The 15,025-nt window shown below is 44.3% G+C and overlaps 1 protein-coding gene and 2 non-coding genes across 3 annotated transcripts; all 3 read left to right on the top strand.

Moving 5' to 3' along the window:
- Positions 1-1,869: 1,869 nt before the first annotated feature.
- Positions 1,870-5,114, top strand: LOC112231469 (60S ribosomal protein L23a). Its single transcript, XM_024398221.2, has 5 exons — positions 1,870-2,003; positions 3,233-3,413; positions 3,666-3,842; positions 4,666-4,735; positions 5,051-5,114. The coding sequence occupies exons 1-5, from the start codon at positions 1,913-1,915 to the stop codon at positions 5,063-5,065; spliced, it is 534 nt and encodes a 177-aa protein (XP_024253989.1). The 5' UTR covers positions 1,870-1,912; the 3' UTR covers positions 5,066-5,114.
- Positions 3,478-3,549, top strand: LOC112231514. Its single transcript, XR_002950474.1, has one exon. It is a non-coding gene; the product is annotated as a small nucleolar RNA Z17 (small nucleolar RNA).
- Positions 4,889-4,953, top strand: LOC112231512. Its single transcript, XR_002950473.1, has one exon. It is a non-coding gene; the product is annotated as a small nucleolar RNA SNORD42 (small nucleolar RNA).
- Positions 5,115-15,025: the final 9,911 nt, after the last annotated feature.

The following is a 15,025-nucleotide window of genomic DNA, read 5'->3' as shown; positions in this document are numbered from 1 at the left end:
ATGGAGATTACTGAGTAGTTTGGTTCATCAGGCTGACCTCCGGTCTTCACTTGAAGTTACTGAGGGTATTGATATTGTTTTGGCAAATGTGAAGATAAGAATTCCAGAGTATGGTACCGCTGTATAGGATGGAGATTTGACTGTGAGGCAGTAGGGAGGGTGAAGGTTATCACAGTGTCTTGTGTTATATAGATGGATTTCAGAATTAACCTGGAATAATCCATTGAAGGGTTTAGGTAAACTGTCTGGGAGGTATGAGCATTTGTAGATGAAAGTGCATAATTGGCGTACATTAATATTGTAAATAGACAAGATAGAGTTTCTTAAGGTGCAGTCTTGCAAATTTATTTTGTATGATGAGTAATTTGTGTAGGTAGGGGGCATATGGCCAGACAATATTACAGTAAATGAAATACATGTAAATGAAGCTCTAGTATAGAGATAGGAAGCAAGCCTGATGAACCAAACCACTCATCTGTCTGATGATACCAACAGGTTTTATCACTTTAATGCAGACAAATTGAATAGGATCTTTCCAGGATAACTTTTCATCAATTAGATCTCAGAGGAATCTAGTGGATGTGACTAGTTCCATTTCATTCCCACCAATTGAGATTCTGTCTCCTTAATTTTTGGAGGATAATATTTCTTATTCTTACTAGTGAAAACAATAAAATATCTATTTTTTTTTACATTTTAAACAAATCATCTTTATCTGGAAACATTTAGAAAATGTGTCCATGCTTGAGTTGGCTTCATTAATTAGTGAATCAAAATTGTGTGCTAAAATCAGATTGGTATCATCAGCAAAGATAATGGGAAGTATGGTATAAGACACAGCAGCAAGGTCATTGATATAGATTAGGAATACATAAGGTCCAACAATCGAACCCTGTGCAGGCCAGTCAAGTTCTTCCACACTGATCTCGACAAACCATTTCTGTACGGACCTCGCTTTGTGCACGGGGGCATTGTTATGCTGAAACAGGAAAGGGCCTTCCCAAACTGTTGCCACAAAGTTGGAAGCACAGAATCGTCTAGAATGTCATTGTATGCTGTAGTGTTAAGATTTCCCTTCATTAGAACTAAGGGGCCCAAACCATGAAAAACAGCCCCAGACCATTATTCCTCCTCCTACAAACTTTACAGTTTGCATTATGCATTCAGGCAGGTGGCGTTCTCCTGGTATGCGCCAAACCCAGATTTGTCTGTTGGACTGCCAGATGGTGAAGGGTGATTCATCACTCCAGAGAACGCATTTCCACTTCTCTAGAGTCCAATGGCAGTGAGTGTAACAGTATTGCTTCAGTCCCTCTCCTCACCCCAGGGAACCTCTGCACACATCAACAACTGCCTCCCACGAAGAATCGTTACCCACCGCTCCACAAAAGCCGTGGTCCTTGACCACAACTACTGCAAGGTCTCAGATCAAGTGACGTCACCGAGTGACGTCACCAAGCATTTCGCTACACTCGCATTAACATCTGCTAACCATGTGTATGTGACAAATAAAATTTGATTTGAAACTGTATTAGCCGCACCCGCTAACTAGCTAGCCGGTTACACTGGCAACAATTTAACTGAGCGTTAGTAAATTTGTCAGTTAACGTTATACTGCGCTTTGGAAATCGGAAGTCGATAGCCAGAGTGAATTTACGAACGCAGATGTCTAAGCTAGTAATGTGTAACAAGCTACCAAGAAGTTGCGTAGCAACAGCATCCACTTCCGGTAGACAGGCGAAGCGCTAGTACGCTCAACTGAAAGGATACCGTTCAGTTACTATAAATTAATTTTAGTATGTATTATACAGTATATTAGTATGGGTATTAGTACACAGCTAAGGTTTGGACTGTAATATTGTAATATATATTCTGACAAGTACCATGATGCTGTTCGCCAGTCTCGCGAGATATGAGTGCCGCTGTCTCGCCCCTGTGTTACAGCTGCGGAAACCCCGAGCGCTCGTCCTTTCCCATCATGGCACCGAAGGCGAAGAAGGAAGGTCTGTGAATCCCTACATTGTTTTTGCGTAAATTCACTTAATATGAAGAGCTACACATGATGTTTATACATGTGTATATGTTCTTTACGATCGTTGAAAGTCACAGACGAGTTGTAGTTATTTTATGTGTCCAAATGTCGCGAAATGTAGGAAGTGGCCACCGACCATGTTTCCATCCAATGTGGCTCTGCTAGTCAGTTCGCTGAAACATTTGTAGTTATTTCATTCCGCGTATTAATTACCATTTCTCAAATTCTTAAGTTTGAGCTTACGTGAGTGATTGCAGTCCGTATGTGGTGGATGTAATTTTTATTCGTCACGTTGTTTAGTTGGGTCTTGACAGCATGGCCTGTAGTAACGCCTCGTTCACATTGCGTTTTAGTAACCAGAAGTACATTCATTTCCAAATACCTTTACGTTGGTGTGTTCTGCGTTGTACATACTTTAAACTTATTGAAGGTATGCATCAAATTGCAAGGAATGCTAACATACATTTTTTTGTTTACAGTATTTATTCGCTTTTTGTTAAATTGTAAAAAATAAGCTAATTATGACACACAATGCCCCCTTATTCCACCAACACAAAACAGCAGGCTACATGGGAGCACATCTGTCAGAACCCTTCCCTCTCCAACCCGTGAACACTCACCCAGGATTCATTTCAATTATTAACAAAAAAACAAAACAAGGACTTTCACATTGATGCTAGAAAATACATGATTAATTGCTAAGGTGATGACTCTAGCATCAGTAAAGGGTGGGTGCCCGTTACACACACATTAAAACAACGTTGGGCGTAGGAAAAGGAAAGGTTTGAGAAAGGTACAAGTATTCTGGTAATATATTTGTCTTGACCCACTAAATGAGAGAAGTTGGTAAATCCTACCATGTATCACATTGACCCCAACCTTTTTGAGAAGTGTACTATAGTTCAGGTGATGTCTTCATTTCAGAAGGAGTTTGCAATCCCAGATATGTCTTTCTGAGGTCGCCCAAGAAAACAAAAATTGTCGGCTGCAGGTATTTAGAGCACACTGGACATGTAAAGGCTAATTGGTTGTTTACTGCAATGCCTTGCTAATTATTTTTTTGATATATGGATGGGTCAGATGTTCAACAGTGTTCTGATTTTAGGATGTTAAACTAATCTGCTTTAGTTTCTAAACCCTCTCTAACGTATCTCCTGTAGCTGTTCTTAACCAAGTTGGAACGTTCTCTCTCCTGTGTAGCTGTCCCTGCCAAGACTGAGGCCAAGGTGAAGGCCCTGAAGGCCAAGAAGGCTGTTCTGAAAGGAGTCCACAGCCAGAGGAAGAAGAAGATTAGAACCTCCCCAACCTTCCGCCGCCCCAAAACCCTGCGCCTCCGCAGACAACCCAAGTACCCCCGGAAGAGTGCCCCTCGCAGGAATAAGTAAGTCATACAAACTCTAAGAATGATATTTTAGGGTTTAGTCCGGGTTAGTTTCTCTGCTCAGGGTGCAAATGATGGTAACAGCGATCAAAGTATGATATCCCATGATTCCATCCTTATAAACCACTGATGCACCTTAGAGCAACATACCGGTCTTTGTTTAAATGGGGTTCAAATATAGTGGGGTTGGGTCGCAGCGTTAGGTGCACGCTGAACGTGATCTCCTATTCCCCCGTCCTTCTCCCTCCCCAGGTTGGACCACTATGCCATCATTAAGTTCCCTCTGACGACAGAGTCGGCAATGAAGAAGATCGAGGACAACAACACCCTCGTCTTCATCGTAGACGTCAAGGCCAACAAGCATCAGATCAAGCACGCCGTCAAGAAGCTCTACGACATCGACGTGGCCAAGGTCAACACGCTCATCAGGTATGACACGACCCCTACACCTCTAATCCGAACTACTAGACGCATTGATCAGGTACATACAAATATAATCCTGATATTATTGAACTAACCCCTATTAGTCTATTACTAGCCTGAAGGTACTAACATCTAACTATTAGTCACTGGGTACTATCCTGGCTGCTGGTCTGACCTGGTCACCTACTACATTAGAAGGTCTGGTCTTAGTTAATGGGTTACAGTCTATTACAGTAGGTCTTGGTTAATGGTTATAGTGTATTACAGTAGAAGGTCTTAGTTAATGGTTACAGTAGAAGGTCTTAGTTAATGGTTACATTAGAAGGTCTGGTCTTAGTTAATGGGTTACAGTCTATTACAGTAGGTCTTGGTTAATGGTTATAGTGTATTACAGTAGAAGGTCTTGGTTAATGGTTACAGTAGAAGGTCTTAGTTAATGGTTACAGTAGAAGGTCTTAGTTAAAGGTTACAGTAGAAGGTCTTAGTTAATGGTTACAGTAGAAGGTCTTAGTTAATGGTTATAGTGTATTACAGTAGAAGGTCTTAGTTAATGGTTACAGTAGAAGGTCTTGGTTAATGGTTACAGTCTATTCCATTGTTTTCCCCACTGACTGGTGGAACACATGAGGTCATAATAATATCCTCATCTCCTTGTCCCCCTCTCTCCTCCACCCCTCCCTCTCCTCCACCCCTCCCTCTCCTCTCCTCCACCCCTCACTCCCTCTCCCTCTCTCCACCCCCCTCACTCCCCTCCCTCTCCTCCACCCCTCACTCCCCTCCCTCTCCTCCACCCCTCACTCCCCTCCCTCTCCTCCACTCTCTCCCCCAGGCCTGACGGTGAGAAGAAGGCATACGTGCGCCTGGCTCCAGATTACGATGCGTTGGATGTCGCCAACAAGGTGAGCTCTAGAGTGTAGCACCATTGTGACAGAAACGTCTCTGCGTCGCAGTAGTCTACAAGACTCCTCTCATGAGGACTGACGCATGTTCACTGTCAGCCAATAGCGTTGGAGACAAGGTGTGGTGTCCAATCGGACTGCAATAGAGGCTCTGGGCAGATGATGCATGATATAATTTCTGATGAATAATGACAGACTCAAAGGAACCACTGATGCCAGAGACCACCTGCTCTGTGACGCTTTATAAATGCCCTATGACGACGTTATAACAATCCTACGATGCCTGTCTAAAACCTATCATGTTTTGTGTTTCAGATTGGCATCATCTAAACGGCTGCCGGGGAGATGTACAGAGGAATAAATGTTTATAAAAACGCAATGCCCTCGTCTTGTCTGTTATTGGTTGGTTCTCACTGACAGTCACACTCAGTTGCTCCTCCTCACCAAACATGCTAACACTGGTTATTTTGTTTAGAGGTTAATGTTGAAAGAAAGGGAGGTTTAATGTACTCTGTGGTATTTAAATATCACGTGACGCCACTATTTAAATTCCTTTATTTAACTGTCTGTTTGTTAAGAACAAATTATTATTTACAATGACAGACAAACCCGGACGACGCTGGGCCAATTGTGAGTCGCCCTTTGGTACAATCACAGCCGGATTCGAACCAGGGACTGTAGTTTTTATTTTTTTATTTTACCTTTATTTAACTAGGCAAGTCAGTTAAGAACAAATTCTTATTTTCAATGACAGCCTAGGAACAGTGGGTTAACTGCCTGTTCAGGGGCAGAACGACAGATTTGTACCTTGTCAGCTCAGGGGTTTGAACTTGCAACCTTCCGGTTACTAGTCCAACGCTCTAACCACTAAGCTACCCTGCCGCCCCGGTAGTGATGCCTCTTGCACTGAGATGCAATGCCTTAGACCACTGCGCCACTCGGGGCCCCAATGATGATGATGATGCTGCTGTTAATCATGCCTCTTCACCTGGACTGCTTTTCCCACAGTCTTGAAGGACTTCCCACATATGCTGAGCACTTGTTTGCTGCTTTTCCTTCACTCTGCGGTCCAACACCTCCCATAATATGGACTTGGTCTTTTACTAAGTAGGGCTATCTTCTGTATACCGCCCCTACCTTGTCACAACACATCTGATTGGCTCAAATGCATTAAGAAGGAAAGAAATTCCACAAATTAATGTTTAACAAGGCACACCTGCTAATTGAAATGCATTCTGGGTTACTACCTCAAGAAGCTGGTTGAAAGAATGCCAAGAGTGCAAAGATAAATGGCGGGTTCATATATTATGTAGCTGTTTATATATCGCAACGCCATCAGTTGTTACAAGGTAGGGGTGGTACACCGAAGATAGCCCTATTTGATAAAAGACCCAACGTAAGCTAAGAAACAACAGTCCATTACTTTAAGATGTGAAAGGTCAGTCAATGTGGAACATTTTCAAGAACTTAAGGTTCTTCAAGTGCTGTGATGAAGCTGGCTCATGAGGACCGTCACAGGAATGGAAGACCCCGAGCTGCCTCTGTTACAAGATTGGGTGGTATACAGAAGATACCTCTGCTGCAGAGAAAGGCATTAGTTAACTGCACCTCAAATTGCAAAGTAAATGCTTCAGTGTTCAATTAACAGACGCATCTTAAAGTCAACTGTTCAGAGGAGACTAAATCAGTCTTTTGTGGCCAAATTGCAGGAAAGACACGACTACTATAAGGTCACCAATAAGACTTCCTTGGGCCAAGAAACACGAGCAGATGGACATTACTGGTGGAAATCTGTCTGGTCTGATGAGTCTGCTGTTCCAACTGTCTTTGTGAACAGATCTCCATGTGTGGTTCCCACCGTGAAGCATGGAGGAGGTGTTATGGTGTGGGGGTGCTTTGCCCACAACCAGCATGGCTACCACAGCATTCTGCAGCAATACGCCATCCCATCTGGTTTCAGTTAAGTGGGGCTGTAGGTTTTTATCAACAGGACAGTGACTCAACACACCTCCAGGCTGTGTAGGGGCTATTTGACCAAGAAGGAGAGTGATGGAGTGCTGCGTTAGATCCTTTTTTTATTTAACTAAGCAAGTCGGTTAAAAACAAATTCATATTTACAATGATGGCCTCCTGCGGGGATGCGGGCTGGGTTTAAAAATAAATATAGGACAAAACGTGTCACAAGGACACTACATAGAGACTTAAGACAACACTGATGGCCAAATGATAAAGAACATCTAGCCACATGTCTCTTTAATCTAGCATGGGTAGGATGGTCATTGAAATCAGGGTTAGTTTGGCACCTGTGGTAGAAGGGGAGCGATTTCGGTGGAGGAAACAGTCTAGATTTAACCTTAGCCTGCAGCTTTGAGATGAGCTGGCCTCCACAATCACCCGACCTCAACCCAATTGAGATGGTTTGGGATGAGTTATATCGCAGAGTGAAGGAAAAGCAGCCAACAAGTGTTCAGCATACACTGGAACTCCTTCAAGACAATTGAAAAAGCATTCCAGGTGAAGCTGGTTGAGAGAATGCCAAGAGTGTGCAAAGCTGTCATCAAGGCAGCAAAGATTGTAAAATATATTTTTTGCTTACATATGTTATTTCATTGTTTTGTCTTCACTTTTTTACAATGTAGAGCATAGTTAAAATAAACTTTTGACTGGTACTGTATGTGTATATTATATATGGTGTTTATACTGTTGTATTTAAGTCTATTTGATACATGGTGTTGATCCTATATAATGTTGTATTTAAGTGTATATGATATATAGTGTTGATCCTATATATTTTTATTTAAGTGTATATGATATATAGTGTTGATCCTATATATTTTTATTTAAGTGTATATGGTCTATTGTGTTGTTCCTATATAATGTCACATTTAAGAGGTATCCTGGTGGCCAGTCTGTCCCAAACCTGTTGTTCGGGAAGTAATTAATTTATTAAGGGGCCTGGGAGTCAGTCTGTCCCAAACCTGTTGTTCAGGAAGTAATTAAAGAGGCCTGGGGGTCCGTCTGTCCCAAACCTGTTCAGGAAGTAATTAAGTTAAGAGGCCTGGGGGTCAGTCGGTTTCTGCTCTCCTGCCAACTTCTTATGGAATTGTCAAGCCAAACATGAAACTGAGTAATAAGGCACAAACAGACTGGCACTCAGGCAGGATGAATAAAAACAGACAGGCACTCAGGCTATAAAGGGATGATATCACTAACAGACAGGCACTCAGGAAGAGGAGACAGACTGAGTGATGATGCCTGCAGTGTCGTCATGGAGAGGCTGTGAGACACGATGACTTCTGGATACCTACTGTTGTCATGGAGAGGCTGTGAGACATAATGATGACCTCTGGATACCTACTGTTGTCATGGAGAGGCTGTGAGACATAATGATGACTTCTAGAAACCTACTATTTTCATGGAGAGGCTGTGAGACATAATGACTTCTAGAAACCTGCTGGTAGATGAGAATAGAAGAGGCCCAGACAATCTGAACATCAGGATGGGATAGAAGAGGCCCAGACATCCTGAACATCAGGATGGGATAGAAGAGGCCCAGTCAACCTGAACATCAGGATGGGATAGAAGAGGCCCAGACAACCTGAACATCAGGATGGGATAGAAGAGGCCCAGTCAACCTGAACATCAGGATGGGATAGAAGAGGCCCAGACAACCTGAACATCAGGATGGGATAGAAGAGGCCCAGACAACCTGAACATCAGGATGGGATAGAAGAGGCCCAGACAACCTGAACATCAGGATGGGATAGAAGAGGCCCAGACAACCTGAACATCAGGATGGGATAGAAGAGGCCCAGACAACCTGAACATCAGGATGGGATAGAAGAGGCCCAGACAACCTGAACATCAGGATGGGATAGAAGAGGCCCAGACAACCTGAACATCAGGATGGGATAGAAGAGGCCCAGACAACCTGAACATCAGGATGGGATAGAAGGATGAATGAATGAGAAACAAAGGAACTGCAGCTGATTCTGAGCTCACTATTTAATCGCTTAGAACTGTCAGAGGACTCATTGAGGGGATTTATAAGCCTGTTATTAGTAATACTATTATTAATATAAACAATCATAAAAACCCTACAAATAACAAAAAACAGCAACTTAACATTAGAGAACATAGAATTTGTGCATATTTTCTTTCGTGTCTCAACTAACCACGAACCAGTTCCTGACCCTTTCAGTGTTTCATCAGGTTTCTTTCTTTGTGCTATAGTAACCAGGGAAATATTTGTAGATGTCTTTCCTGTCCAATGCGCTACAGGATGTTTACTAAGACTAAACTTCGTCAAATAACTATTCCATAGTCTAGGGTAGTCCATGTGTGTATGGTGTGGTAAACTATCACACCACACCTTACGCACATGAAAAGCCCTTGGAAACCAGTCACTGCATTCAGTACCTTAACCGTGTTGTGACACGGGGTGGTACTGACCCAGTATTATAGGGGTGGTACTGACCCAGTACTATAGGGGTAGTACTGACCCAGTATTATAGGGGTAGTACTGACCCAGTATTATAGGGGTGGTACTGACCCAGTATTATAGGGGTAGTACTGACCCAGTACTATAGGGAGTACTATAGGGGTGGTACTGACCCAGTACTATAGGGGTGGTACTAACCCAGTACTATAGGGATGGTACTGACCCAGTACTATAGGGGTGGTACTGACCCAGTATTATAGGGGTAGTACTGACCCAGTACTACAGGGGTAGTACTGGCCCAGTATTATAGGGGTGGTACTGACCCAGTACTATATGGGTGGTACTGACCCAGTACTATAGGGAGTACTATAGGGGTGGTACTGACCCAGTACTATAGGGAGTACTATAGGGGTGGTACTGACCCAGTACTATAGGGAGTACTATAGGGGTGGCACTGACCCAGTACTATAGGGAGTACTATAGGGGTGGTACTGACCCAGTATTATAAGGGTGGTACTGACCCAGTACTATAGGGAGTACTATAGGGGTGGTACTGACCCAGTACTATAGGGGTGGTACTGACCCAGTACTATAGGGAGTATTATAGGGGTGGTACTGACCCAGTACTCAACACATCCTGGAGCTGTCCTGGTATGAAGGCGCCGACAGAGATGGTCGCCTCGCTTCAGGTCCTCAGGAAACTGTGGAGTATTTCGTTTTTGTTGTGTATTATTTCTTACATTGTTACTCCCGAAAATCTCAAGTGATATTACATACAGCCGGGAAGAACTCAAATCAAATGTATTTATATAGCCCTTCGTACATCAGCTGATATCTCAAAGTGCTGTACAGAAACCCAGCCTAAAACCCCAAACAGCAAGCAATGCAGGTGTAGAAGCACGGTGGCTAGGAAAAACTCCCTAGAAAGGCCAAAACCTAGGAAGAAACCTAGAGAGGAACCAGGCTATGTGGGGTGGCCAGTCCTCTTCTGGCTGTGCCGGGTGGAGATTATAACAGAACATGGCCAAGATGTTCAAATGTTCATAAATGACCAGCATGGTCAAATAATAATAATCACAGGCAGAACAGTTGAAACTGGAGCAGCAGCACGGCTAGGTGGACTGGGGACATCATGTCAGGTAGTCCTGAGGCATGGTCCTAGGGCTCAGGTCCTCCTCCGAGAGAAAGAAAGATAGAAAAAGAGAATTAGAGAGAGCATACTTAAATTCACACAGGACACCGGATAAGACAGGAGAAGTACTCCAGATATAACAGACTGACCCTAGCCCCCCGACACATAAACTACTGCAGCATAAATACTGGAGGCTGAGACAGAACTATTGGATATATACACAACGTCAACTTACCAACATTACGACCAGGAATACGACTTTCCCGAAGCGGATCCTTTGTTCAGACCTCCACCCTGGACATGGGATCTTATCCCAGAGGCCAACCCAAAATAACGCGGTCGCCGCAGGAGAGGCAGACGGAGCGGCCTACTGGTCAGAGTCAGAAGGCGAGCACACCATCCACCACTCCCGAGCATATTACTCGTACAAGTTTGTCACTCCACTCACGCTAACATCTGCTAACCATGTGTATGTGACCAATAACATCTGCTAACCATGTGTATGTGACCAATAACATCGACTAACCATGTGTATGTGACCAATAAAATTTGACTTGATTTATATTTCATCATAACCCATTATTACACATTCTGGACCCGTCCATGTCATCAGAACCCATTATTACACATCCTGGACCCGTCCTTGTCATCAGAACCCATTATTACACATCCTAGACCCGTCCATGTCATCAGAACCCATTATTACACATCCTGGACCCGTCCATGTCATCAGAACCCATTATTACACATCCTGGACCCGTCCATGTCATCAGAACCCATTATTACACATCCTGGACCCGTCCATGTCATCAGAACCCATTATTACACATCCTGGACCCGTCCATGTCATCAGAACCCATTATTACACATCCTGGACCCGTCCATGTCATCAGAACCCATTATTACACATCCTGGACCCGTCCATGTCATCAGAACCCATTATTACACATCCTGGACCCGTCCATGTCATCAGAACCCATTATTACACATCCTGGGCCCGTCCATGTCATCAGAACCCATTATTACACATCCTGGACCCGTCCATGTCTTCAGAACCCATTATTACACATCCTGGACCCGTCCATGTCATCAGAACCCATTATTACACATCCTGGTCCCAGTCCATGTCATCAGAACCCATTATTACACATCCTGGACCCGTCCATGTCTTCAGAACCCATTATTACACATCCTGGACCCGTCCATGTCATCAGAACCCATTATTACACATCCTGGACCCGTCCATGTCATCAGAACCCATTATTACACATCCTGGTCCCGTCCATGTCATCAGAACCCATTATTACACATCCTGGTCCCGTCCATGTCATCAGAACCCATTATTACACATCCTGGACCCGTACATTATTGTGTGTATTTGTCATTGTGTGTGTGTCATTGCATGTGTGTGTGTCATTACGTGTGTGTGTGTCATTGCGTGTGTGTGTGTCATTGTTTGTGTGTGCGTCATTGCGTGTGTGTGTGTCATTGTTTGTGTATGTGTCATTGCGTGTGTGTGTGTCATAGTGTGTGTGTGTGTGTCATAGTGTGTGTATATGTGTGTCATGTGTGTGTGTGTGTGTGTCATGTGTGTCTGTGTGTGTGTCATAGTGTCTGTGTGTGTGTCATGGTGTCTGTGTGTGTGTGTGTCATGGTGTCTGTGTTTGTGTGTGTCATACCGTGTGTGTGTATGTGTGTCATAGCGTGTGTGTGTATGTGTGTCATAGCGTGTGTGTGTATGTGTGTCATAGCGTGTGTGTGTGTGTCATGGCGTGTGTGTGTCATACCGTGTGTGTGTGTATGTGTGTCATAGCGTGTGTGTGTGTGTGTCATACCGTGTGTGTGTCGTAGTGTGTGTGTGTATGTGTCATAGCGTGTGTGTCAGCGTAGTCAGAGCATGAAATCTGTCCTCATCATGGAACCAGTGGTGCGTTATGGGAACTATGGCTTGACAGTCCTTTCACTCCGGTGTGTGTGTGTGTGTGTCATGGTGTCTGTATGTGTGTGTGTGTCATGGTGTCTGTATGTATGTATGTGTGTCATGGTGTCTGTGTGTGTGTGTATGTGTGTCATGGTGTCATGGTGTCTGTGTGTGTATATGTGTGTCATGGTGTCATGGTGTCTGTGTGTGTGTAAATGTGTGTCATGGTGTCTGTATGTGTGTATGTGTGTATGTATGTGTGTCATGGTGTCTGTGTGTGTATATGTGTGTATGTATGTGTGTCATGGTGTCTGTATGTGTAAATGTGTGTCATGGTGTCTGTATGTGTGTATGTGTGTCATGGTGTCTGTATGTATGTATGTGTGTCATGGTGTCTGTATGTATGTATGTGTGTCATGGTGTCTGTGTGTGTGTGTCATGGTGTCTGTGTGTGTGTGTGTGTCATGGTGTCTGTGTGTGTGAATGTGTGTCATGGTATCTGTGTGTGTGTGAATCCCAACCCTCCAGTGACCTGCTTTCCTCTGCCAGCTGAGCACACTGCATCAGCCGCTGGGCTGAGATTTGCCTCACACCCCCTTAGATACTGAGACTGAGCTCCCTGCCATCCAGGACCTCTAAGACCGTCCAGCAAATGATACCTGAGCATTAAGACTGCTAAATAGTTAATTAATGGTTACCCAGACAATCTGCACTGACCCTACGCACATTCACTAGACTTTACAGTGCATTCGGAAAGTATTCAGACCCCTTGACTTTTTCTATATTTTGTTTACCTTACAGACCTATTCTAAAATGGATTACATTATTGTTTTCCCTCATCAAATCAAATCAAATCAAATTTTATTTGTCACATACACATGGTTAGCAGATGTTAATGCGAGTGTAGCGAAATGCTTGTGCTTCTAGTTCCGACAATGCAGTAATAACCAACAAGTAATCTAACTAACAATTCCAAAACTACTGTCTTATACACAGTGTAAGGGGATAAAGAATATGTACATAAGGATATATGAATGAGTGATGGTACAGGTGGCATAGTTAAAGTGGCTAGTGATACATGTATTACATAAGGATGCAGTCGATGATATAGAGTACAGTATCAACGTATGCATATGAGATGAATAATGTAGGGTAAGTAACATTATATAAGGTAGCATTGTTTATATATTTACATCATTTCCCATCAATTCCCATTATTAAAGTGGCTGGAGTTGAGTCAGTGTCATTGTCAGTGTGTTGGCAGCAGCCACTCAATGTTAGTGGTGGCTGTTTAACACTCTGATGGCCTTGAGATAGAAGCTGTTTTTCAGTCTCTCGGTCCCAGCTTTGATGCACCTGTACTGACCTTGCCTTCTGGATGATAGCGGGGTGAACAGGCAGTGGCTCGGGTGGTTGATGTCCTTGATGATCTTTATGGCCTTCCTGTAACATCGGGTGGTGTAGGTGTCCTGGAGGGCAGGTAGTTTGCCCCCGGTGATGCGTTGTGCAGACCTCACTACCCTCTGGAGAGGCTTACGGTTGAGGGCGGAGCAGTTGCCGTACCAGGCGGTGATACAGCCCGCCAGGATGCTCTCGATTGTGCATCTGTAGAAGTTTGTGAGTGCTTTTGGTGACAAGCCGAATTTCTTCAGCCTCCTGAGGTTGAAGAGGCGCTGCTGCGCCTTCTTCACGATGCTGTCTGTGTGAGTGGACCAATTCAGTTTGTCTGTGATGTGTATGCCGAGGAACTTAAAACTTGCTACCCTCTCCACTACTGTTCCATCGATGTGGATAGGGGGTGTTCCCTCTGCTGTTTCCTGAAGTCCACAATCATCTCCTTAGTTTTGTTGACGTTGAGTGTGAGGTTATTTTCCTGACACCACACTCCGAGGGCCCTCACCTCCTCCCTGTAGGCCGTCTCGTCGTTGTTGGTAATCAAGCCTACCACTGTTGTGTCGTCCGCAAACTTGATGATTGAGTTGGAGGCGTGCGTGGCCACGCAGTCGTGGGTGAACAGGGAGTACAGGAGAGGGCTCAGAACGCACCCTTGTGGGGCCCCAGTGTTGAGGATCAGCGGGAGGAGATGTTGTTGCCTACCCTCACCACCTGCGGGCGGCCCGTCAGGAAGTCCAGTACCCAGTTGCACAGGGCGGGGTCGAGACCCAGGGTCTCGAGCTTGATGACGAGCTTGGAGGGTACTATGGTGTTGAATGCCGAGCTGTAGTCGATGAACAGCATTCTCACATAGGTATTCCTCTTGTCCAGATGGGTTAGGGCAGTGTGCAGTGTGGTTGAGATTGCATCGTCTGTGGACCTATTTGGGCGGTAAGCAAATTGGAGTGGGTCTAGGGTGTCAGGTAGGGTGGAGGTGATATGGTCCTTGACTAGTCTCTCAAAGCACTTCATGATGACGGATGTGAGTGCTACGGGGCGGTAGTCGTTTAGCTCAGTTACCTTAGCTTTCTTGGGAACAGGAACAATGGTGGCCCTCTTGAAGCATGTGGGAACAGCAGACTGGTATAGGGATTGATTGAATATGTCCGTAAACACACCGGCCAGCTGGTCTGCACATGCTCTGAGGGCGCGGCTGGGGATGCCGTCTACACACAATATCCCATAATGACAAAACAAAAGCCGTTTTTTAGAATTCTTTGGCAAATGTATTAAAAATAATAAACTGAAATCACATTTACATAAGTATTCAGACCCGTTGCTATGATACTGTAAATTGAGCTCAGGTGCATCCTTGCTTCCATTTGATCATCCTTGAAATGTTTCTGCAACTTGATTGTAGAA

The sequence above is a fragment of the Oncorhynchus tshawytscha genome, linkage group LG33 (genome assembly GCF_018296145.1).
Source record: "Oncorhynchus tshawytscha isolate Ot180627B linkage group LG33, Otsh_v2.0, whole genome shotgun sequence".
Lineage (NCBI taxonomy): Eukaryota > Metazoa > Chordata > Actinopteri > Salmoniformes > Salmonidae > Oncorhynchus > Oncorhynchus tshawytscha.
The sequence above is the reverse complement of the archived record's forward strand: the minus strand, read 5'-3'. Positions and strand labels throughout refer to the sequence as shown.

What these genes read in the sequence shown, in the direction of transcription:
- LOC112231469 (XM_024398221.2), top strand. Translation starts at nt 1,913, where the DNA reads ATGAGTGCCGCTGTCTCGCCCCTGTGTTACAGCTGCGGAAACCCCGAG. An exon ending in AGTGCCCCTCGCAGGAATAA is followed by an intron (nt 3,414 to 3,665) that starts GTAAGTCATACA and finishes CTCCCTCCCCAG; the next exon opens with GTTGGACCACTATGCCATCA. An exon ending in AAGGTCAACACGCTCATCAG is followed by an intron (nt 3,843 to 4,665) that starts GTATGACACGAC and finishes TCTCTCCCCCAG; the next exon opens with GCCTGACGGTGAGAAGAAGG.